General features: G+C 48.5%; 1 protein-coding gene across 5 annotated transcripts in view; it reads left to right on the forward strand.

The window, feature by feature from the left end:
- The first annotated feature begins 1,824 nt into the window (after positions 1-1,824).
- LOC111853580 (zeta-sarcoglycan) overlaps positions 1,825-26,099 on the forward strand; it is a 66,791-nt gene continuing 42,516 nt past the window's right edge. For 3 of the 5 annotated variants that reach the window (XM_072707274.1, XM_072707273.1, XM_072707275.1), the window contains exon 1: positions 4,295-4,511. Coding sequence is in view for 1 of the 5 variants with exons in the window: in XM_072707272.1 (XP_072563373.1) it covers positions 2,367-2,405 (39 nt within the window). In the remaining 4 variants the exon portion in view is untranslated. Of the gene's footprint in view, positions 2,406-2,440; positions 2,511-4,294; positions 4,512-26,099 lie in introns of those variants that run through there. The other 2 variants (XM_072707272.1, XM_072707276.1) reach the window with 2 other exon arrangements.

Here is a 26,099-nt window from a genome sequence, read left to right on the forward strand (position 1 = left end):
GGACAGGAATCTCAAAAAGTATTTGTCAATAATAAACCTCGAAGGGAAAAGCCCACAGTGTCTGGCGGTATGGCAGTGAAGGCTTCGGGGATGTGAGAGAGACGGCGCTCGGAGCGGCACCTCAAATGCTCAGACAAGCTGTCACGAAGGGTCATGTAGCCTAAACCCCGCATGTTTATGGCGAAAGCTGCGTTATTACTGCACGCAATCTAGGCAGGATATTAACATTTATATTAATTTTCATATAATTATAGTATCCATTTTCCTTCTCATTTACGGATTTGACAGCTTTTTGTTCTAAAGCAGCAGAGGTTAACAGCATGCAAACATTTGAATAAAAAAATAGCAGTAATAAACACACCCGCAAGAAGCAGAAGGACAAATAGCACTTAATTATAGCCTTAGTCCACATAGTGCATTAAAGGACATTACACCCCAGCAAAGCTGTTATGTTAATAATACTTAAATCAACGTCCTCACAGAGCACATAGTCATATCTGACAAAATAGGACCCTTGTTTAGTATTACGAAATACCCACTGCAGTATGTCCAGCTTTCTTCTGGCAGACCCCTTGCCTATCTCTCTGGACCGTAATGACTCTGCTCTCAGGATCTCCTTGCCTCAGTGCTCTGTCTGCACCTGTCAGCCTTGTACCCCTAATGGAGATCCATTGTGGCACCTCAATGGGACCCCAAATGAATCACACACCATGCAATCCCCCTGGCCCTGGAGAAGGCGACCGCAGGCAGGCATCACAAGCGGCAGTCAGGTCCCCCAGAAAGCTGCCAGGCACCCCCCCCCCCCCCATCAAAAATAAGGCAAGGGCCTTTACTATATCAGCAAAATAAAATATAACATCAAAAAGTCCTAATAAAGTGGTAAGCTACACACAGAAACAATACAAGTACAGTGAGCAGGTCCTGTTTAGCTGTTTAGTCATGGCATCACGACTTATGTACGCATCGTGCTAGAAGAATCTGATAGCAACGACAGTTTGTGAGGCATGAAGTGCGTCGGCCATCTGGGACACAGCACCCCCGGATGCTGCCAGGATGGAGTGCAGCCCCCACCCGCCCACCCCACGCCCCACACCCCACACTCCACGCAGCCGGGACCTTACCGGTCCAAATTCCTAGCGACCTGTGGTTGACGTCACGGGGCCTGGCACGGACTATTCTTTTCGGGGTCGGCTTCAAGGATATACATCCATTAGGCTGTAGCATACGCGTTTATGACATGAAGTAAAAATCAACCGTGACGCTGCTTTGCGACTGCTACGGGGTTGTAGATTCATAAATGTCAACTGAGACTTCTGTAGGAAGAAATTATCAGGCGTCAGGATTATGTTTTAATGAAAAATCAAGCTGTTATTTTTAATGTAACCACATTTTCCAAAATGCATGCAATAGTGATGGTGTGCCGCGTATGGTATTCAGTAGATTTAATATCTTTTAATGATTCTTGTTAACAGACGTCAAATTAAAAAAAATTAAAAGCACGCACACGTGTTAAAACTTAAACAGCACTGCGGTTCGCCAGATGGTGTGCTGTCTGGTTCCCGATTTCTCTTTTTTTTTTTTTTAACTGAAGATACCATCTAGGACCAAGGTGAAAAACTGGCAAGGAAAAGAGTGCCGTTTGGGTGGATAGAGACAAATTATACTTAATTAGTAAGAGGACCCGGGGGGAGGCAGTCACCTGGTGTCGTCGAACCTGTAAAACAAGATCAGGAGAAATCCCTATGCACTAGCAGACATCGACCTTCCTTCCCCTCCTCTTCCACTCTCTAAACCCCCCCCCCCCCCTTGACGGGCGGAGGGTGTTTCTCGCAGACCTCACTGACTGTAGCGTTCAGATGCGATCGCGGCCAGAGCCAGCCGGGATTGTGTTTACCAGAAATACCATATATACATAATCACGCTTCTTGGGCGTCAGATACCAGAAACGCAATTACTAGGCGAAGTAATTGTTGGGATTAGACGGAAGATTGGTCATCTAAACCCCGGCGCCTCCAGACCGAAAACATTCCTTGCGTTTGCCGCATGAAGGTGGCCAAGGAACTGGGTTTCTGGGGTTGCAGCAATTTCTCCGGTCCCTCGATCGTTTCGGGAGCCGGCGTGTTTTGACGTTGACAGGATGAGCTGTTTCTGATTAGCCCCACGGGTCGCCTGCTTGAGGGGAAAAGCCTGCTACCTGATTGCTGGGAAGTGCCGAGCGATTTGTTATCAAATGTCCTCTTTCTGCCGGTGGCATCGTGATCGGTGGGAATGAGGAAATCTGCCGGGGGAAAGAGGACTGGGCTGAGTTTCGCTGGCGGGCTGCAAGTTTAGATTTTACAACTTTTGCCGACACTTCATCTTTGTATATGGACCCATCGGCGTCTTTGGATATAGAAGCCTTGAAGGTAGGTGTCTGCAAAGTGTGCCGGCTCGCTGGTTTGCGTAAAATGAGCGCACCGTCTCACCTTCCGCTCTGTCGGCGTTTCGGCGACCAGCGCTGCCATTGCTAAGTATGCTTTCCATATCACGTTTTAGATTTATATAGTGCATTTATGCTGAATTCATTTTCTGGCCAGATCCTGGCTTGTATGTGCGTGTGACCTAAATCGCGTCTACGCTTTAAATCTGCCACACTTCCCCGTCCGCATTGTTCCTGAGAAAGTTAGGATGGGTGTTGGATGGCAAATCTCCTCCTCTCTGCTTCGCCAGTTTCTCTTCGTTAGTTCTTAGGATTGGGTTCTTGCTTGCTGAGAGAATATGTGATCAGTGCAATGATAAATAAATGAAGACGTCTGAGGGCATTTCAGGGGGTTCTTGGTGGAGATTAATAGTGGAGGAATGGAGTGATTGAGTTGAAGTGTTGCTCTGGGATCGATTTGGCGGAGACGTTCAAGAGGCTGTTGAATTTCTTCATCTTTTTTCTAGCTACTCTGATTTGAGTTTCTGTCAGATGTAGCATATATTACGTGAAGAAAAATAACGCGTATTGTGCCGCAGAGCCGGTGATATTTTCTAGCGGCGGTGTTGTCCGTAAAACGCCAACAACCTCTTTAAAATCCGCTTTTCAGTCAGACTACAGATTTGTGCAGAACCACGGGGGGATATGATACGACGTCGGCTATAAGAGCGACACTTGTTTTAGGCACAAGCTAGGGTTAAGCCATTGCGTTGAAATAGTTAATCTGAAGGTGTGATGACTAAACCCCTTGGTGTTGTCACACCATCCATTTCTGATCCGTTGTCAGCCCCACTTAGACGTTATGAAAGTTCATTCATTCCGACGCATTAGTTTTAGTATTATGCTAATTGATAGCTTTTTTTTTATTATGGACATTGAGTATCTTTAATAACGCATTGACCGATCCTCTGACCCATGAATTACAATCCCCATTTCCCTGAAACTAAAGAGTAAACCTTTTAGAGTTGTAAATCCCTTGCTCTTTTTTTTGTACAAAATCATCACTTGGTAATAATAACTCAGCAGAAATGAATTCGAAAAGCCGTTTTATTGTTGATAATGATAGACTGTCCGTACAGGTGCTTATAGTTAACGTTGGCATTTAGGTTACAGTAAGTGTTTGTTTATTAAGTGTGAATCTGCTGATTTAACTTGCACTTGCTTCTTGTCTGTCTCCCTTTAAGATGGTTAATATAGGAATCCCTAGGGATAACGTTAATAAACACAATCTGTTTGCTTCAAAGTAAGATTTAGGTGCAAAGAGAAACAGTTATTATATTGGAAGTGGTGCCAAACCGCACAAGATGCAGTTTAAGTGTCTCCCAGGTAGGTGCTGGATTCTCTTATGCTTACAGATTATTCCAGGTCAACTTGTAATCCGTTGAAGTTCAAGGCAATTTTATTAAAAAATCATATACTTGCTTCAGCGGCCTGATTTTACGATGATATTGTGAGAGGCTACAATAGTGTGCCGTTTCGCATTAAAGTGCGTTATTCAGTGGGGCTTCTTTCTGCCTGCCGAGGGCTGGTGTGGAGTATGACTTATTTTCTGCAATGCAATGCGGTGGAGCAAAACCAGTTATGTAAGTGTCATAGCGCACAGACACGCGGGTCGTCAAGGAAGATGGGCTATCGTTTTGGCCCGCTTAAATTTTGTAGTGCCTCTATCAGGAAGGAGTATGTCTTTAACGTAAATACGTAGTCCCCTGTTGTTGTTGCTGTTCTTGGGGGGTCTCCCTAGGGGGCAGCATGGTAGGACTGTAGGACCCAGAACCCGGCGGTTGGCGCTATTTGATAGGCCATTTGGCGGGCTTTTCACTGTCTCGAGCTGCCGTTTGGTTGGGGTTGCGGCGTCGCTGTGGCCGTCAGCAACCGGTATTAAAGTGTCATTAAAGTAAAGAAAATGGTCTGACTTATTTTAGTGGCGAAACGCTACAGTAGGCTATGTCGTAAAAAAAGGACCTCGGTGCAGCTGTTTACCACACAATCAGCACAGTTCAGCCGACGCCGGTACCACTGCCATGGGGAAAGGATTAAAAGAATTGGAAATACGGTAAAGCCGAGTAACGAAGAGCGTAATTAAAGGATTTCCTATTTATCTGTATGCAGGCTTCTGCCTGGTTTAGTTTGTTTAGCAATACTGGGGATATGTTAGCCTGCGTAAAATTTTTATTTAAACTTTCATGTCTTTCATTGTAACAATTGCTCTGGATAACTCGGTGTATGAAGTGAATTTATGGTTATGGTTTTGGGGTCGTAACCTGCCGAGTATTTGAATATGTATGAGTGGGCGGGGCTTAGACATGCAGCAACTCTTCTTGGAAGCTGCGAATATCATGCTTATCAATAGCGTTTAGAATTAGACTGTAACGTAAACCCGTTAATGAATATTCATGAGCACCTGCTGCCACAGCCTGGTCCTAATATTGGTGTACAATGTTCAGCCACACGTGAACATTAAATACATATTGTAATTAAAAAAAAAACACAAAAGATACCATTCACATCCTGATAACAGGATGTGAATGGTAATTATTCTTTCAGAAATAGTTCTTGTACATTTATCTCTGGATAAATGCAGAGGTTGTTTTAAAAGTACTTCCCGCAACGTTTTGGATAAGTAGTTGGAAGATGCATGGATGGAGTAACCACCATACTAAAAGGTCCAGCTACTATTCCTGTCCAGGGATTTCTTGGGCCAGAACTCCTGAAGGCCCTGAAAGCTGCCTCCACAACACGCCTTCTCTGCCTTCCCTGTACCTTGCTTACACTTAATTAGCTCCTCTGGCAGAGTGGGTGCTCTATACACACGGTAAGACACGCGACCGCAGTGGAGTGATTAATGCAGGTCCAGTCAGGCGTGTGCTGCCAGGTGTATGCTGTCGGCACGTGCAGGGCAGCCCCTCGGTCAGCTGCATTCAGGAGGTTAACACAAGCCTTTCTGGCTATTTTTTTCCTTATTGATTTTACAGTGTTACTGGCAGTACGGCTCGGGTGGGTAATCAGAGTTCATATGCTTCGCTTTATAGCAGAGTCACGTTGGCACCAGTGAAGGATGCATGAAGGCGGGGGTGATCCTGACATCATGTTTTTGGGCTGCTCCCCCCACCCTGGTACTGTGAGCCCCTGTCCGGCCCGGCCTGTATTACCGTCTGGTGCTGTCTTGAGGCCAGACTGGCAGACAGAGGACTGATGACTCGGCATCCATGCACCATGATGGGTGGGGATAGCATATGTACCAGGGAAGTCACTAGAAGCTGGGATTATCGTGATAGTTATTCCAGTTTACAGACATGCCGGGGGTCTAGACCATGGGTGGATTAAAAGCTGAGGATGTAGAGGTTTCAGAATCCCTACAGCTAGGCTGTGATGGCCAGGACATCGTCCCAGTGAAACATGTTGTTGTATCTTGAGAGGTTCACCCTGCTATTCCTTTTTCTGTTTACTTCTGCTTCTGTTTGCCCTCATTTCCACCTCTCTGTCTCGTTTGAGGTCCAGGAATCCCCGTGAGGGCTGCCTATTCGTGATGGCCACCTGTTAGGTCTGGTTACCACCATAGTTTTCAGACTCTGCTTACAAAGTGAACATGTGTTAGGGATTTGGTGTTTGTAAGCCAGGGATAAGTGTAGAACCATATCCCGACAAGCAGATACCAAGCTTGGGATGTCTGCTCGCATTAAAGCAGATCAGGTCCTGTGAAAACAGCACTCTGTGAGACAGTTGTTTGTTCTTTGATGTGCGATTGGTGCCCCTCTGTACCTGACCAGCACACTCTCAGCTGAAGTGGTGCTGTTCTCAGCTTTGTACATCTGTGTCCCATGCTGCAGATGCATTTTCTCGCTTGAGACGCTGTTCATTGTATATCAGTATCTTCCATTGAGGACCGGACCCCTTCACTCCTCCTGCCTAAACGTGACCTGACCATCTCTGGCTTCTGATAAGTTATTTGGGTAAGGTGGAGTGGTTGTGGTCAACAGACAGATCCCTTTGCTGTCCAGATACCAGAAGGCCAACTTCCTGCAACAGGCAGTGATATGGAGGTGTCTTCACAAGACACCGGTAATGTGACAGAGGCAGGCAAGCAGGGAGAGGTGGCAACGACTGTGTGGGCGGGAGGGGGCGGGAGTGTGGGGCTGGTGGGAGACAGCTGGTAGCTCTGTATGTGGGGAACTGGGAGACACCATGGGGAGCCCTGGACAGGGTACTGGAGGGTGGGTAGCTGAGAGTAGTGGGTGGAATGCAAAGGCAGCATGTGGTGATGCAGAACTGTGTGTGTAAACAGAGTATTATGTGTGGGAAGGTCTTCGGGGAGGGGCTAGAATTGAGAGGCAGGTGGGAGGGGTGTTCCCTGATTTGCTTAGAGGTGTTCATCGATATGCATACTTGACCACTTTTGTGTTGCGTACCTGTTTGATGTCATCTTCAATTGCTGAAGTACATTTCCAAAACTAAAGAACAGAAGTACGGAGGACTGTAAAAATCCTCGGATGTTGTTCTTGTTCCGTCCCCAGTATCAAAAATGCATCGTCTGCATCCTCGTTAACGAGAACAATCTTATGATTCATTGCATCCCAAGTTAGTTGTTGGGAGGCAAGTTAGCAAGAATGCTTTTGGCAAGATCACAAGTACGATCTTTGCGTTCTTGGTGTTGAAAAACACCGTAGCAATCAGGCAGGGGGAAGGCATGTCTTGTGGGAGGGGCATATGATTAATTGCTTACAGTTGGACACAAGTTGAAAGTGGGCATGCTTTAAGGGAGGGGCTTGTCCTGAATGATTACTATCCAGGCAGTGCCAGGAGCTGGGCTTGTCTTGATGGAGGATGGATAAGGTGAGAAAGGTAATATTTCCTGTGGCCAAAGAGGCACAGAAGGAGCGGGGGTGTAAGCAGTGATGGGGGAGATGGGACCTGTGGTGTGGTGGGGGTCAGTGCGGGGGCGCCATGCAGCATATGGGCAGCCCAGCAGGGTGGTGCACGTGTCTCTCCTGCCCCAGCTAAGGACCATAATGACCAGAGATCTGAGGCTTTGGGCTGTTTGATATCTGCAGTGTGAGTATCAGGTCACTTGGAACCAGGAATGGTGGGTTATTGGTTCAAAACTACCAGGTAAATGATCTAAACAGATGTGCAGTGCTTTTGGTTTGGTTTGCGTCCCACTCACTGCAGCACGATTAGGGGTGGGAACCTCTGGGTCACCAGCGAACGGCTTGTTTCTTAGTATAGTCGCTCATCATACTTGCATGTCATAACAAGAGATGAAGCCGCCAGGTGCTGCTAACTTCCCGTGATGTTCTCTGACCTGCTGCCCTGCCGCTAAGTGGCGTGATGACTGTAGGGCTGCTGACCCAGCCCAGCCGATTCTGGCTAAGAGCCTCAGACCGTGTGCCCGGCTGGTCATAAACCAAAGCATCCCCATGCCAAGCTCCCATCTGTGCTGCTCAGCACGAGTTTTCCAGCTCGTGATCTACGGTGCTGCGGTGCGCCGGTTCTCCTGGGGAAACAGACCGGTGACCAGCAATTAAGGACTCTTGCATTCAGAGGACGATTAATCAATTGCCGTAGGCTTACTCTGCCATTAACCAGCCCTGAGTGTGTGTGGGACAGTTTACACGCCACCATGAACTGTTTGGTTAAACACTTAAACATCAAAGTCAGCTAGTTATCTGACTGGCCTCTATCTTTAAGGGTCCTTTTAGTAGATTGTGGTGGGACTTGACTGTACGTGAGTCGTTGTCTGACCCACGGTGATGTGGTCCCGCCTCCTTACGGCTGGCTGATTTTCACCACCTCATTCCTCAGTGTCCCTCTGAATCTGCTAGCATGGCCTTGCTTTTGAGGTCCCTAAATGTCTTTTTTTCTGTGTTTTAAGAGATGCACTTGATCCAACGGCTCTTACTAAGATAATGGCCATCTAACGTTTCCAGTTTGTCTCTCGGGACACCTCTCTGACCACTGGCCTCATTCCCAGACAGACTGTTTGAGCCACATTGGAGCGAGGGCTTCAGTCCTGCTCTCATACTCTCGTCGCTGTGTGATAATTGACTCGTTTCTGACGCATGTCCTCCCCACACATAGACATACGTGCCTTTCCTATTTTTCCTCTGTCCTCCTCTTCAGTTTGTTTTCTGTTTTCACGGTATGTCCTCCACAAGTGGCACTGTCACTAACAATCTGGAGGACTTCAGCTGTCCTGCTGATGTCTGGCCTCTCTGTGCCTCTGTGGGGTTCCGGTTCAGGATCCGGCCGCCTGCTGGTACTATCCTTCTGCGTTTTCTGTCCCCCAGCTTGAAGCAGAATCTCGCTGAAGCAGGTTACAAAACTCTGCGTGGCCCTCAATCCGCTGTGGGCCTCGATCCTGTGTGAGTTACTGCTTCTGTCTGTGGTCTGACATGCACGTGGTGTCATAGGCCTGCTGTGTACGCTCCATCTGCAGCGATTTGTGAAATATGCGTTTGGATGAGAGCCCGTTGACTACTGCAGGAGGTGCCATAGCAGGAACCTGGGTAGCTATACCCCTTACTAGTGACAGGTGGAATCACAGTGCTCTCTGACAGCAGCGGGGCCCCTCCCAGCTGTGTTTGTGTTGCCCCTCTGGATCTGCTGGCGGTGAGGTGAGATCTAGGCCCACAATTCACACTATCTTCTTAATTCAAGCCTTGTGGGGTGCTTCCTGTGGGCTGAGGTGGCAGTGCTGTGGAAGCACGTAGAGGTGCAGGCGATCCTGGGCAGCCGTGGAAGCCAGCGTCCTGGAATGCTAAGTGGTGTGGTTTAATGACAGCGCACCGTCCCTGTGTTAACGCTGCTTCCCTTTGTCAGACTGGGAGTCTCGCTGCATCGGCCGGCTTCTTGTCGCTGAAGCTGATTCTGGTCGGATCGCCTCTTAGCTGCTAGCTGCTTGTGCCTTTGTGTTTTCTCTGCATGACGAACGATGTTTCAGCCGACGTGGTGGAGAGAGAGGATCAGATTGGGGGGGGGGCGTGTGCATCGATGCTGTTTTTAGGGCAGCGTTTGTGTGAAAGCCCACAAACAAGCTGCACCTCTCTGAAGATGAGACTCTGATTAATGTTTCGGGAACCCAGTGGAAATGAGCTCAAAACAGCATCATGATTCAGAAGCTGTAACCCCTGAGGACCTTCACTGGGACCTTGTTCCAGCAGCCCTCATTTTCTATGTTGGACCTTCATCCTGGCATCGCTGTGCAGATCCACCTGTGTCTGAGGTGGCTTCTGTTGCTGTTTTTCCCTATGGAGACTCGAGTCTTACATGCTACCAAGCAACGTACCTGTGTGAACCCAGGTCTGGCTCACCGTGGTTTCTAAGCTGTCATGATGACTTGGCGACATGTGGAAAACCTTCTCACAGGGATGGTTTAATAGGACAGAGTGATTCTGTACCTTAAACCTGATTCTCGACGGGGCAGTGCTGACTCGCTGTGCTGCAGGGTCATTATTTCCATATTTATTTATAATTAATTGGCTATCCCGGCCTCAGATCTTGCATATGATGTAACTATCTGCTTTTTGCCACACTGGGAGTATTTATTTTAAAAGGTTCTTTGGAAATGGAAGATGTCCTTTTTTAATCCTGTTTCAGTCCCAGCCCAGTCGTACCCTGGGATCCAATCAGTATGATGTAATCCTCCCTCTAACCTCCCACCCAGCTTGTGGGACTGAACCCATCCTTCTGACTGGCTGGTGTTGGTGGCCACGCTTTAAACTGTCTGCGGTGTGTATACCCACAATGCCTAATACTGATATTTCAGCAGAGCTGTGCTTGATCCCTGAGCGCAAACTTTGCTAAAACACCAGACTCTCATGCCCAGAAGTAATGAGACCTTCCCTATACTCAGCACTTCCGCTGGGTCCTTGGGTTTGGTCTTTCGTAGACTGAAGCTCTTCCCAAATGCACGTCTTCAGGGCTAAACCCCAGAAGACAATCGCTGTACTGGAAAAACTCCGAATGAGGCCTCCTGCACCTCCGTCCTATGCCAGTGATGGCGCTCCCATCCTCACTGTAAATAATCATCGGCGGTAAGGCTTACCATTGTCCCGTCCCATAGCAGTGTCCGCAGTGTGACAGAATCCCAGAGCTCCTCAAGAAGGAGGCTATGAGTCCGGCCAGACGGCCGCTGTTTGACGGAGAGTGGGCCGGCAGCTGGAATACCTGGGAGAGGGCCTCCCACTGGAACTGGGGCGGGGAGACTGAAGCTGAGACTGACCTTGCCAACCTGCCTGAACCCCCTGCCCTATGCTCTGTGACCTTTTAAAACTTGTTTGCTGTCCACATTTTGAAATGAAGTTGCATATTTATTGTTAAGGATGTCACTCTGAGGTCTAACAGGGTTTCCTTCACCACCATGCCACCTGCTGGCCATGGTTCAAAACAAATGTACTCAGTGCAAATCAGCATTGGTAATCTAATACATTGTATATATGCAGTCTGAATGTATATTAATGAGGTGATGATGTATTTCCACTTATTGTATGATGCAGCTGGTGAAAATCCCCTGAAACCAGTAGACCTTCTGTTTCTCGGTTTGCTGAAGCCTAAACTGGTTGTGCTTGCTTACCAGCACATCACCTAAACGCGTGCAGCTGCTATTTCTAAACCAGGTCACTAGCTGCACTGGTGAGTCACGCAGAACTGCTGCAGCGCCCACTAGAGGCTCACGTTAAGATCTTTTTTTCTTTTTTTTTTTTGTCTGTGGGCGTCATTTAAGTGTGGAAGAATGCTGAAGCAGCTTTAAAAGTAGCTTTTTTTTTTCAAGTAGCTGGGCTGTTGAGTGTCAAAGTCACCCCTTCTGTCACTCCAGGATGGTTGGGTTGGGGGTGTTGTTGAAATCAATTTGGCGGGTTTCAGGGAGGGGTAAGGGTGTCTCTTTTCAAGCCGCCCACCCTCTGCTGTGCGTTTCATGTATAAACCTGCTCTCAGGCTGCTGTGCTGATTGCAGCGAAATATTAAATAGGGGGTTTTAAATACCTCTGTGGGCGGTACTGTAACTCTAGGGTTATGGGTTTGATTCCACCCTCCTGACTGTGTGTGGAGTTCGCGTGTTTTCCCTGTGTCATGCATGTTTGCTCTGGCTGCTCTGGATGGATGGCTGGGTGACTGGGTATATGGACATCAGTATGATGTAAGTGGTGTTTTGGTTCTTACTCAGTGCCTCAGGAGCATTTTGGGGTTATGAAAGTGCACTAATTTAGATAATCTCTATGCATCTCCTCTGCCAGGCACGATGGGCTCTCTGTGATCTAAGCAAGTGCCATTTTCTTAAAAGCTGAGTATTAGTTTGGGGTAATAAAATATAATTTGGGTATAAAAACATAATCACATCTTTTGCTGGCCATGCTTCTATCGCCTTGTTTGCAATGCTGCCACAGTGCAGTGCCTTACGGGTTACAGAGGCTGCTTCCAGTGGCGTCCTCATCAGGTCTGAATTGCTGGAGGTTCAGTTTACTCAGCAGGCTGTGCAGCACAAGGATCATGTGCTGTAAGATGCCCCCCCCCCCCACCTTCCCCCCCCTGTCTTTATACACCTCTGCCTCCACAGTGTCGGTTTAGCTACCACTTTGGATCATTTTCTCCTATTTTTTTCTCTCACAAAAGCATACTCTCGCTTCACCAGAAATGGTAAAAGCAGAAATATGACTAAATAATTTATAGATTGTGCTAAGTATGGTTACCTTCATCACCAGTGATGCCATCTTTGCTCCATGTTTATTACCTGACAGCATGGTGGGAACTCGCCAAAGTTCACTCAGGCCGGAGGCTGATAAGGCCCACAATTATATGCCATTTGGAGAAACATCAGCCTTGCTGTGAGCGAACTCCTCCTGGGGTCTTCAACATCTAGGTGTACATTTAGGAGAGACCGCACCTGCAGTGCCGGATGCTGCATGCGGTGTTGAAAGGGAAGTCGACCCGAGGAGGCGTGTTTGGCGAGACTGAAAGGAAGGGTTGGGGCTGGGGGGTGGCCTGGTGCCACAGCTCACAATATCAGGATGTGCCTCTAAACATCACTCTGTTACACGTCAGTCAGAAAATGGGTTTTCATTTTATAGTGCTTAGTACTCCTGTTTTAACACATTTATGTGTCCTGTGTGTCTGTCTGTGCATGCTGGGCTGTTTGATGTTTGAGTATGTGGTATTGTGTGTGTTTCTGTGTCGTGGGCTGTCTCTCCCTTATGTGTGGGGCACTCTGACAGCTGTGTGTGTGCGTGTGTGTGTGTGTGGGGGGGGGGGGTTTGGCACGCTTATATCTGATGTCTGCGAGTGTGTAAAGCTACATTTGTGTTTGGAATCAAAACACCCCCCATACCCACAGAAGCAAATAACTGTAGATTAATTAAACTTTTCAGGAGCAATAATTATACTAATGAGCCCACATGAGGGTGGGGGGGGGGGGGGCAATAGCTTCCTTGGTGATCACCTTTTGGCTCCAGTCATGCCCCGCCTCAGAATGCACCAGGAGCAGCAGAAAAGCCATGTGTGCGTGAATTTCGCAGCTGAAGGGTGTGAAGAGCCTGTGTGTTGGTGGAACAGCTGGAGGACCTATCATCATGGCATTGGGGTTGTGGGCAGCAGTCTGCCCCCCCCATGCCCGCAAACCCATCCCTATTTATAAACCCCTGTTAAAAAAGGCCATTACTGATTGCACATTCCTCGTTATCTAACTAGCCTAAGATAAGGTCCCGTGGAAACTTCATGGGGGGGGGGGGTATTTATTTATCTTAATCGATCCCACCTCCTGCTGACGCCAAGCTCATTTGCTCCACTGCTGTGCTCTCCCACCTCCTCCTTATTGGCGAGCATCTAGCGGGCCCTGGTGCCGAGGGGGTGCACACCGCGGGTCCGGCCGGAAGAATGGTGCCCCCTGCGAGTCTGGGTGCCTCTTTAAAATCGGTGCTCTGCATTCGTCTCGTTGATGTGGGTACAGCCTTCGCGGATTGTGTGCATGAAGGGGACTCCCCAGTCACAGCTGTCCTGCCATGACTCGCGCTGATGCCCAAGTTACCGTGAGCAAGAAGCTATGCTGGAGAGTGGCTCCACTGCCCCCCTTCCCCACCCAATGGGCATGGTCTGTCAGTGTCTGCTGGGGTAGGGACACACCTCCAGGGACTGTCTGCTCTTAAGGGACCCCTCCTGCTTTTCAACAGGTACATCTCCCTGGCAGTCATGTGACTCACCCCTCCTGTTCTCTCTCTGGAGTGGGGGATGGGGGGTGATCATTCAGCTGGAAGATGCCCCATTGGGTTTTTCTGTAGGGCTCAAAGGAGGCCCACAGTGGGTTTGGCTGTGTGGCTCCCAGCAAAACAAAACCGAATGACATGCAGAGTTGACTGGGCTGCCTCAGATCCATCATGTCCCGTACCGCCTGAGCACCGTGAGGCATCTGGAGAGGGATCTCAGTCGGGGGGCTTTATCTGACAGCCTATCATGGCCCGATCCATCTCTAGGCCTTCGTGAGATGGGGGCACGAGGCAGGAATTTTAATTAAACTTGGCAAGCCCATTCAAACGGGCAATTAGAGGGGAATGGCATTTGCGGAAGCGCACGGCAGATCTGTGGACGTTTAACAGGCGAGGCGTGGGGTGAATTACCATAAAACAAGTCTGTTAAACGAAATAACCCCATTATCAGTCTCTCTCTTCCTGGGGGGGGCGTTTCACCGTGGTGTCTGGAAGTCCAAGGTCGCAGCTGTTTTAGTGGGTTTCACTGGGGGGGGGGGGTGCTTCCCACCACTTGCAGGGGGGCACCGTGTGTAAATAATCTCCATGGTGTTTCCCACCACCTGTGTGTAAATGACCTCTGCGGTGCTTCTCGCCGCCTGCGGGGGGCGGTGTGTGTAAATGACCTCTGCGATGCTTCTCGCCGCCTGCGGGGGGCGGTGTGTGTAAATGACCTCTGCGGTGCTTCTCGCCGCCTGCGGGGGGCGGTGTGTTTAAATGACCTCTGCGGTGCTTCTCGCCGCCTGCGGGGGGCGGTGTGTGTAAATGACCTCTGCGGTGCTTCTCGCCGCCAGCGGGGGGCGGTGTTTGTAAATGACCTCTGCGGTGCTTCTCGGCGCCTGCGGGGGGCGGTGTGTGTAAATGACCTCTGCGGTGCTTCTCGCCGCCTGCGGGGGGCGGTGTGTGTAAATGACCTCTGCGATGCTTCTCGGCGCCTGCGGGGGGCGGTGTGTGTAAATGACCTCTGCGGTGCTTCTCGCCGCCTGCGGGGGGCGGTGTGTGTAAATGACCTCTGCGGTGCTTCTCGCCGCCTGCGGGGGGCGGTGTGTGTAAATGACCTCTGCGGTGCTTCTCGCCGCCTGCGGGGGGCGGTGTGTTTAAATGACCTCTGCGGTGCTTCTCGCCGCCTGCGGGGGGCGGTGTGTGTAAATGACCTCTGCGGTGCTTCTCGCCGCCAGCGGGGGGCGGTGTTTGTAAATGACCTCCGCTGTACTTCCTTCCGCCTGTGGTTCCCACTCCTCTGGCTGTTTGTTTACTTGGAGTAGAGACACAGCCCATGTTTGTGGTCTCCCCATCCTGCAGTGGTATTCCTTTAGTGTACGGCGCCCCGCCAGATGTCAGCAAACACCAGTTGCCCGGTGTTGACGGGCGGCAGCTTCGTTAATGTGCATGCGCTTGTGCTCGTCTCCCCTGGGAGCGGCCTGCTGCTGGCCAGGCATGGTTAGATGCCCATAAAGATGCTGTACAGGGTCAGCACTGAAAATAGAGCAATACAGAGAAAATGAATTGTTACTTACATTGCAGTTTGTCAGTGGGCCGGGCTGTCAGCTGGCACCTCCTGGAGTTCATGGGTGTTCTTCGCGTGTCACATGGGTTTTACCTGGGTGCTCTCACAGTCCAAAGACATGCAGTTAAGACTCTCTAAAATCTCCAGATGTTATATTTCATTGCTACTCCACTCTTTGAACAATGAATGGCTCCGCTCCAACACAAAGAGGATTGCTAAAGTTGTCAATGTGGATTTTAATTGGGTGTACTAATTAGGGGTTAATGCATTTCACTTGACCGCACGGCGTACTGGTCAGCCTGGTCGCAGCTTGTTCATGGCTTCCTCATCTGCTTGCAGATGGCTGGAACTCGCTGCTAAAGGTTGCAGCCTGTGTACAGTTCGCCCTTAATGCTGGAGTAGGGACCTCCTACCCCAATCACACAATTCATGATCTCATGTTGTGAGCTTGATTTTATTACACGTTTATGGTCACAAGTAGGGTTCTTGCTTCCACCGTGTGTTGGACCTATATGTCAGGTTCAGGAGCAGTGATGTCTCTTGTGGATGGAGGTTGAGGATACGTTAGGCTCAGGCTCCAGCTGCTGTTGTACCTTTGAACTGTTTGGATGCCACACTCTAAAATGTAATGCCATAGGTACTGGCACTGATCCCTGGAGCTCCTAATCAAATAATCTAATTCTTGGTTTACTGGCCCTGAAAACCATGTGGGAGGAACAGCAGGACTTCCTGTAAAAGTTTTGCTTTTCATATTTAGATTTAATGGCCAATTAATGTGCTTTGTGTTGGTTTCTGGCAACTGGCTGCCATAGTGATATTGGTGAGAGTGACTCTGATAGCACGGCTTGTGTCAGTGCCGGCGTGAAAGCATCTTTTCCCTAAACCCCGGCCTAAACCCCCCCCGCCCAAAGCTGCTGAAGGAATGGTTCGATAATCGGGCTCCATCATGCAGCATGCCAGGAAGGAGCCGTGACACACATGAATCTCACAGAGCGTGCTGTAAGTAATAGGTCAGCTGCTATAAAGCCAGGGGCCAGCAGGTGGCGTAACGGTTAAACTGAATTCAGAACAGGAGGCAGCCTGCTTAATTCTCAAGGCTCTGTCTGCTGCAGATATTGACGCGGTTCTGCATGCAGACACGTGGGCTCTTGCTGGCTGACAACGTGATAAGCTCAAGATCAGGCTCCGACCCATGTGGTCCCGGCTTGTCATACAGCACTCGGGCACCCCAGGATTACGGACCTCCCCACTGGTGATCTAACCTGACACTCTTTTCCTGGAGGGGCTGAAAGATAAGACCTCAAATCAACATCATGAATAATTGAACATTTTACCATGATTACAATTAATGAACAATTATTGTGTTTTGTGTTTTTTTGCCCTCATATTTCATTGACAAGGTCTGTACTGCAGAGATGCTCAACTGTTAAAGCTGGGATTTTTTTTCTAAAGATAGACTGTATATCGTTATGAAATAATGGAAGGAAACACACACAGATGAACCATTCATGGTTATTGAATATTTCAAATAGCTGAAATCAAAGCACGAATCACTTGAAATGAAAATGTCTTATGAAAAAGGTCACATTTTAAAGTAAACGGCAAGTTCCCTAAAAAAGTAGAAAATAAATAGTTTGCATTTCTTGCAAACAAACAATTTAGTGATTACAGTGAAATTGATCACTATAAGCTGATTATTATAACCATTTTTTCCCCTTTTTCTCAGGCAGAGAAATTTAATTTAATTTACCATTTAATTGACATTTGCATATTTATTACAATAATATAAGGTAATAAAATGGACAGTGTCACTATTTACAGAATGTTAGTGAGTCTTTCAAAGTACAGAACAGCTGTTTCAAATGCTTTTCAAATTAGTGCTGTACAAATTAAATTACTGAACTGCGTAGTATTCAAATGCGCTACAATACAGTACTGTACATAAAATATAACATGATTTTCTTTTTCCTGTCACATTTCCTGTGCAACATTAGTCTCAGGTACAGTAGCTAGCCAGAAGCAGCCAGGTTACCGCAAAGTATAGTAGGCAAATAAAGAAGAATGACCGTAGTTATTCCATATTTTATGTATAAAAAGACCCAAAATGAACACTAAGCGGTCTACTTGATTAGTATAAGTGAATTATTTAAGCAGTATTTGTACAGGAATGATTCTGTCCTGAGCTTTTTCATCCATACATCACTATAACCGTGATCACTATAAGCTGTTTCCACTGTATTTTAAATATTGCCAGTGTTGAAACTGACTGGTGGTATTACCTTTGGTAGCTGAAACTGTTTTTTCCAAAGTGTTTACATTTGACCTTGTTTTGTTCGGTGTCGTCTTCACTAAAACCACAATGTGTCCAAATGACGGACACAGTATTTTACAAGCTGCTCATGTTGCTCAGTCGGCTCGGTGTTTGAGTTCTCCTCCGTGCTGCTTCCATGTCGCAGACTGGATGGGCCGGTGTCACGTGACAACACATGGTAATATGTTTTTACAGGGACGGTACATGTACACACACTGGGGGAAGTATTAACAGAATAATTTTTTAAAAGAGAAAGTAACAGACATGGGCAAGACTACGTCGATTAGAGGTTCTGAGTATCGGTTTTGATTCATTTTCGATTAATTGCTCAGCCATACTTCCTGGGCAGGGAGGGCATGGTTACCTTTCCATGGAGTTAGCAATAATGAACATCAGAAACAGGACAACATGTCTCCTCCATCTGAGAAATGGCCTCTTAATAAACCTTCCTCACCCCGGCGGTGTTAACCCCGCCCCCATCCGCTGTCATCTGCATTGGCTCTCCTGCTTAATCCTTGCCCAGTTCCCTGGGATCTAAAGGGCCGTCATGCCTGTCATCTGTGTGTGGGATTCGCTTCTGAACGGCGTGAGTCAGTGGGAGGGAGATAGAGACCCTTGACAAATCACAGCTGCTGCCCTCCCTTTTTTTTTTACTGAGAGCTTTCCACCGATAACCTCCTCCATGACGCTGGGCTGGGGGGGTGGTAGGTGGCTGTTGTGGGACAGGACTGGACAGGACCGTGCCCGAACTGTCCTCTGGGCGATGCCAGGGGCTTGTCCTTACTCTCGTTCCTTCTTCCCCTTGACTGAAGCCTCCTGAATCTCACTGCCCCTCTGCCTGTTGGATCGCTTCCATTTTGTTCTCCTCTTTAATTATCTTAACACACTGTAATAACTTTTTCACTGCCAAGCTGTCATTTCCGCTTCTCCAACCTTCCCGATCTCAGACCGGCTGTTTTCTTTCCCTGGAGTAGTCATGGAGATGTTAGTGGGGTTAGTTGGTGTGGAAACGCACGTAAGGGGGCAAATGTGGCGGCTCAGGTGCTTTGCGATGAAATGGTTTGACCTTTGACCCCTCTGGAGTTCTCCCCAGACCCACACGCTCCCCCCCAGTTTATGGAGCGCCTAGTCCGGCCCCCACCTTCCGTTTTCCATGCTGATAAACGTCGGGTCTGTTTTAATTAGAGCCCTTCACAGGAAATGCTTGGCTCTGCTGCCTGGGCAGAAATGAGCTTTCGAAAGCGTGATTAAATTGGGGAGGGGGGGCTACAGAAGCTGCTTCTGCGCCCGGGAATGTCCAAGGTGCTTTGGATTAATTGTCCTCTAGCACTGAGCGCTGCTGAGCGGCAGGGGGTCTGACCGCTTGTCCGGCGAAGACAGTAGCAGTATCTCCCGGTCACATGACCCCTGAAGAGGCGGGTTCTGTACTTAATCAGTAACCAGCTAACTAGCTGCCACCCAGGCTGCTGTGGGACCCCATGAAGCTGTGGATTTCAGCTCTCTGACCTTCTGCAGCGTCTCTGGGACCCCCAGCCACGCCCGACGCCTGTGATACTCCACACATGCCCACCCCACGTCTATCTGCAGCTGACAGCTCGAGCCAGAGGCAGTGTGATGGGTGTTAGCATTTTATAGATGTCTCACTCCCCCCACCCCAAGCCAGGAAGTCTAAAGAAGAGAGTGTTTATGGATATAGCAGGAGGGTGGGGTGATGCTTTTGAAGCTGCTCTTGTAAGGGGCGACATTTAGGGCAGAGCCGCTGTAAGCTCTCCATCTGTGCGGACTGCGTGCGGGCACTCGTAAAGCGGGCCTGTTTATATGATTAACGGGGAGCCCCCCAGCTACCGTCACCTGGCCTGCAGCAAACAGCCCATGGGAAACAAAGACCAGTTTATACTCTGCAGACCGCTTTGCTGTTGCACACACAAGCCCAAACTGCCAGCATATGTCCAGCGCCTCCTTAAATATGCCTTTGGACAGAAACCTGTGATTGGCCAGTACCTTATTTAATATGCCCATGGATGGAGGCCAGAATGATTGGTCAGTGTCTCCTTAAACATGCCCAGTGACAGAGGCCAGTGATTGGCTAGTATGTCCTTAAATATGCCCAGGAACAGAGTCCAGTGATTGGCCGATACCAATTCCAATACCAGTGATTGTCCAGGGGGCAGTGGGCTAAGCCTGTGTGCCTGAAATTAGAAGGTCACCGGTTCAAACCCAGCCTCAGCACATCTGCTGGTCCTTGAGCAAGGCCCTTAACCCCCAGCTCCCTGGGCGCCCCAACAGGTGGCTGCCCTTCGTGGACAGCTTACTCTACAAAGAGCAAGTTGAGGGAGGCGTAAAGACAATTTCCCCACAGGGATCAATAAAGTATCAATTATTATTTTATTATTATACCTCTTTAAATATGCCCAGGAACAACAGCCAGTGATTGACCAGTACCTCCTTAAATATGCCCAAGGACCAAGATCAGTGATTGGCCACTACCTCTTTAAATATGCTCAGACAGGCAGACTAGTGATTGGCCAGTGCCTTGGTATCATGCGAAGCAGGGAATTATTGTTCCCATCTGTAAATGAGTCAATCGCACTACTGGTGATCCATCGAGAGGCAGACGTGATATTCCACACTCATGAAGCAGTGACCTGTTCTCCTGCTATTGGCATCCATGCGAATGTGAGTAGGTGTGTTCTTTCAAATTTCCAGCTTGGTGTCAGGGCCTGTGCTTTCGGATGGGTGGGGGGGGGTCATGTGCTGGTTACTCGTCCTTAGGTTGGAGGTGATGGTCGCCTTCTGGTAGCTAGTGAACCACAACCCAGCCAAAATCAACAGTGCCACCCACGCTTGCTCTTGTCAGGGGTGAATATCCCTGGGGCCCTCAGAGATCAGAGGTCAGACACTGAAGAGGGATGAATCATTCCCTGAAAGATGGTTTATCAAGGCAATTTTGCCGTGTCTTCTCCTCTGTGCCCCCCCCCCCCCTCCCCAAGAGGAAGTTCTTAAACCCCACCACCCCAGCCCCACAAAACCATCATTCCCTTACGTCTGTGAAGTAAACACAGGTAGGCTTTGCTACTCTAAGCTTGATTGTCCAATTAGATGAATAGTCTTTTCTGTCTTCTCTTGCATTGGCCAGTTAGGTGATTTAGACCTTGCCATCTTCAGGCGGATTGTCCAATTAGGGCTTGGGAATGGAGTGTGACTCAGAGTTATAGGTGAGATCTACAGTCTCACCTGCGGCCTGGCCTTTCAATGCGGCCAGGCCTGCCAGCTGGGTGGTTGGTGGGCCAGGAGGCGTCCATCCTTCCTTCCTCACAGTCCATAAGGAGCTCAAATAAATTTTTCAACATTAACCATGTTACTGAGCACACCTACCTTTGTGGTGACAGGTTCAGCGTGTCAAATGTCACCGTACGTCTCACGTTCCATAAAACCCGTGTTGCGCTGTGCTGTGGCCACATGCCCATGTTCGTTTCTTCCCCCAGCCCCCACAGTGAACCTCTGGCAGAAGTTTGCAGTCATGTGGAGCTCCGGACCTTGCTGGATTTATTGCCGTGCGGCCTCCTTGTCGGAAAGGGCTTGTAAAAAAGTTCACCGCCATCTCGGCTCGCAGAAAAGGGCATTTGGAGGGAAACTGAGTGCGAGAGAAATGAAAACAGTTCAGGGTGCTGACCTGCTCTGGATTATTGATGATCCCGCACCTAGGAAAAGCAAACACACTGGGATTATGGCTGTGAGATCATCGCCTCGGTGTATTAAAGAAACACATTCACCCTCCTGCTTGCCTCCCCACTACCACGTTGCTGGGCGTTCAGGGAGCACTCATGGAGCTGACTGTGGTGCATCATAGTCCAGGTTTGGGAACCCAGCCTCTCCCACAGAGCCTTATGGGTGGAAAGGGAGAGTATAAAACACCCCAATATGTTTGTAAACATAAACACAAATCTGAGTGTGTCCACACTCTCACTGCATGCTGAATAGATCACTATACTTTTCATTGTGTGTGACATTTTTCCTGCTATCCCAAATCTAATTTCACCAAGTCCAGCGGCTTTGCCTCCCACCCAAGACTTTGTGGGATTAAAGCAGATTCCTGGGGGATTTTGCGGTGCCGTTTGATGTTTGTCTGTGGGCTCAGCTGAAACACACCCGTCTGCTCTGAGAAGGTAATTACACACAAAGGTTCTCTCCCTCCATCTTATGCGTGGCCCAGAACATTAGTCGCTGTCACAGGTCTGTGGATCTGCTGTTTTTTGAAGGCATCTTGGGCGTCAGCAGTGTTGAGATGCAGGGCGGGTGTTGGCTCTCCTGCTCCACGCTAATTAAATGTGGATCATGCATCGTTAGCTTGATGCTGGCTGCAGTTTTTCACGCCCCCGTTAAAAGGCCACTCTTGGCAGGACAGGACAGGGGGCCCGGCAGCTCCTGCTCAAGACCCTCGCCCCAGCTCTCTGTGTGGATGGATTTGCCGATTATTTCTGAGCTCCTGTGGCCACGGTCCCAGTTCACAGTGGTCTGATAAACTGGGCACTTTAGAAGGCTCATTAGTATGTGGGTTGGAGTACCTGTATATTCATCCTGGGCATACCCTGCTTTCAGCTTTCCTGGACCTTTCCTTTTCCTGCTTCACATCAACACAGTATGGATGTTTTTGCAATGTTGATTTTATATTAGCTGAAGTTTAACAAACATTTAAAGAACTCAGAATTAGTGACATTTGCTATTATCAATAATTACATTGAACTTATTGAATTTTGCACAAAGGTTCCTCACTGGTTAACCGTATTTGTTGGTTGTTTCAAACTGGAATAGGAAAGAGTTCTGACTGGCACGACTGACCATTGTCTGAATTGGTTGCAGAAATGTGACCCAAGGAAGTGGGATTTGATTATGCACTGATACCTTAAGGCTCCTGGTCATGTGGTCTCTTCCTGAGGACAAACTGAGCAGGTATCCAGACCCGTTCGGAGGGCTTTGATGTCAGAATGAGTTGCCTTTACTAGAATTGAGGAGGAATCCTCTCAGAGAGTGTGCTGTACCTGCCTGTCTCCCGTACCTGCCTGTCTCCCGTACCTGCCTGTCTCCCGTACCTGCTTGCCCAGCACAGACCACAGGGCAGTGGATACCATTTATTTAGGCCATGAAGCTCTGCCGTGAGCCACTTCTTGGGGACAGGAGCACAACTCTTCCCTGTCACCGTGTGCCTATGCACTCAGAGGGAAGAGTTGTCACATGTGAGTCATCATATGAGTGGGAGTGAATGTCTGCATGTCTGTGTATGGGAACAAGTTTAATTTACGCTCAGAAGGGTAAATTACATAAAAATAGGAGCTGAATTTCTGACATATTGAAATGGGGATGTGCTTGTGTGGGGGGTGTATTGGGATCAGCTGCAGTTGTCCTCACTAGCTGCCCCCTAGTGTCAGTGGCAGGCTTTTGAGACAGGGGGAGATGGAGGTGGTATTTAGGGGGGTATTTAGGCAGAGTGCCAGGGCTGAGAGGGGGATGCGTGAAGGAGATCGATGCCTCACCAACATAGCAGATCTGGGTGGTCTACCTGGACCCTCCCCTACCGAATGGGTACCCGCAGATAGTTGCTGAAACGGGCGAATTTTAATGTTCTGGAATTTTACGGGCGGGTGTGCGGGCAGGTAATTCATTACACACGGGCGGGTAGCAGGTCAATCAAAACAGTATTGTAGCCTGCAAAAATAACATATAATCGAAAATATCTATGTATTAGACTATCATGTACAAATTGTCATCATCACAGTGTGTTCAGTATGTCGGAGGTACCTTATGGTGCTTTCGATTATTTCTCTCCAAGTCGGCACTCGGATGAAAACGTCACGAAACGTGACGAAAAACGTCACTTCCTGCCGGAAACACGCCTCTTTATGTTCGATTTAGAGAATACCATATCATGACCGTAAACAGTATCCTTATCATGCAATATCAGATTTTTACCAGACTTGTTAGTGCCTTTGGTTTGTTTGTAGTTTGTTTGTCTCTCGAAAAAAGAATATTGCTATGAATGTGCCAAAATATTTTATAAAGCTTTTAATGTGGTTTGACTAGTTTGTGTTTCTTGTTTGTTTGTCTCTCGGAAAAATAATCTCACTACAAATCTGCTAAAATATAAAGCAACAACACAGCAGCGTGTTTATGGAGGCAGCCATGTTTGTTCCGAGATGTGGTAGCTCAAACGGGAGATTGTCGGACGTGATGTCACTCAACTCGGATTTTCCAAGTTCCGAGAGAAAAACGAACGCACCATTAGGTAGCCGCCTCGACAAACATTCACATACACGTCTGAATCTTTGCTGAAGCGTGTCGTCGTGTTCTCTCTTTCACGCTCATCACAGTATGGATAGCTTAGATCTATCTGCTTTGATTTTGTGTTAAACGGACTTTTTTGTTTCAATTCAAAATTTATGTAGACCTAGCGCTTGTCACCTTGACAGGTGCGTAGAAAAAATAATTGTGTGTAATTTATCACGGGTATGGAGGGTAACGGGCGGAATGTTAACGGGCCTAGGCGGGTGCGGATTTAACTTTGAAATAATCATGGGTGCACGGGTGGGTGTGGTGCTGTACTGTGCGGGTGCAGGTCTCCAAAAGTGGACCCATGCAGGACTCTGATCCAAAGAGAAAGTTTGGTATCTTCTTCTGGCCTGCAGTGTCTCAGACTTTTATCTTTTCCTTTGCTCAGCAGCTTTTCAGTCGTCAACATGTAGTCGCATCCCTTACAGGGAAATCAGAGACCTTTTTAAAATCTCAGCAAACGCTGTAGCTCTCGTTCGTCTTTTACAAATCCCCAGTCTGTCCTCACAGAACTCTGTTAAGAGAGCTCATTAGCAGACACAGGAACAGTACGGAGAACATAAGCACCATGATAACCTGCTAAAAACGGACAGGTCAGTCCTGGCAGTGTAGTGTGCACTGGCGTGTGTTGTGCAAATAGCGTGCCGCTGTATGTTTCAGTGTGAAACCAGGGTGGGATGGAGCCCATAAGATCTTGGTGTGATGTCTGTGTGTCTTGTGCTTGCTTTGAGGTTTGCATTTGATGAATGACTTTTCTTCAAGCCACATTTTAATTGAGGTATTCACATAAAATTATGGATTTTTTAAAATAGTACTCAGCTGATTAATTCAGTGATAATGTGTGTGGGGGATGGTTCCACATGCATCTAAATGACTGTGTGGTTCGCCCTAAGTGGATTGTGGGAGTCCACACACCCTGCACAGACTAAACAGTTTTCCTAGAATTTTTTGTGGTGCTGTGGTGCAGTATTTGCTGTCAAATACTGCCGATCAGGGATCACTGACCCCCCACAGGTGGTTTGTGATTCGCCCATCCAAATAGATCGATCTGTGATTGGCCTGTTTGACCTGTTCAATCTTGTGTAATCAGCCAGAATAAAATGCAGAGCCACAGGGTCGGGCATGGGGTATTAATTTTTCGGAGGAGAAGGTCTGGGGTCAACACAACGGAGCCGGTGCTCGTACACAGTGGGATTGAAGAAACGCTGATGCAGTCAGACAGGAAAACTGAATGCACATGAGCTAGACAGCAGGGGACAGAGAGATGAGGATGCAGGGGATGGGCTGGACGTCAGATCCAGTTCAGGGAAGAAAAAGACAAACGGGGAACTGGAAACTGGGAAGAGGCAGATTGAATGGAGTCCTCATGCCCCTATGCTGATCTAGTCTCTGTCAGGGGGCAGCTTGTGGCTCAGTGGGCTAAGCCTCTGTGCCTGTGATCGGAAGATTGCCGGTCCGAGTCCGGCTTCAGCACCTCTGTGGGTCCTTTAGTAAGGCCCTTAACCCTCCATCTCCCAGGGTGCTGCTACGGGTGGCTGCCCTTAACAGCCATCTTGCTCTCACCTACAGGGAGCAAGTTGGGAGTGGTGTAAAGAGCATTTTCCCACAGAGGTCAATAAAGTATATGTTTTTTTTATTATTATTTCTCTTGATTCCTCTCAGGGTTGTATCTGCTTTGGTCTCAGATTGTCACTCTGAGGAGATGGTGGTGGTGGTGGTGGCCCTGTGTTCCCGTCCACCTTCTGGGCCTTTCGGCCCCCTTAAATCACAGCCTTGAGATTTTATATATTCAGCTTGGAAAAGCCGATCAAAGCCCATTACCTTCATGGCATTTGGACCATCAAGGGTTGATTTTCTACTTTCTGTGCCTTCCGGTCAGGGCTGTGAGGATCTCATCAAGACACATCTTTCACCCTCACAGGGTTACTGACCCTAAAGCTCAGCCTTTCTGCAGCGCCCTGAGAGCTGTGGCAGAGTACGGAGCTCTGTACAGCATTCACTAGACCCGCGAGCCTTTGTATTGCTGAGCGGTGACATAGAAGGGACCTCAGCAGAGGCGGTAGTGAGTCCTGCTGTGGATTTATGTGACACGCTGGATCACTCCAGCCTCCATCCTGGTGTAGAGGTCACAGTCCAGGGGCTGCTGGAGGAACTGCTTCATCTGCAGGCCCCAGCTGAGAGGCGTCTGTGCTCCAGGTCTGCTATGCCTCCCACACCTGCCACTGCCCCGCACGTCTGTGGGCTAAATTGGCTCCATCTGCCTTGCTGCGT

This window comes from Paramormyrops kingsleyae, chromosome 25, assembly GCF_048594095.1.
Source record: "Paramormyrops kingsleyae isolate MSU_618 chromosome 25, PKINGS_0.4, whole genome shotgun sequence".
Classification (NCBI taxonomy): domain Eukaryota; kingdom Metazoa; phylum Chordata; class Actinopteri; order Osteoglossiformes; family Mormyridae; genus Paramormyrops; species Paramormyrops kingsleyae.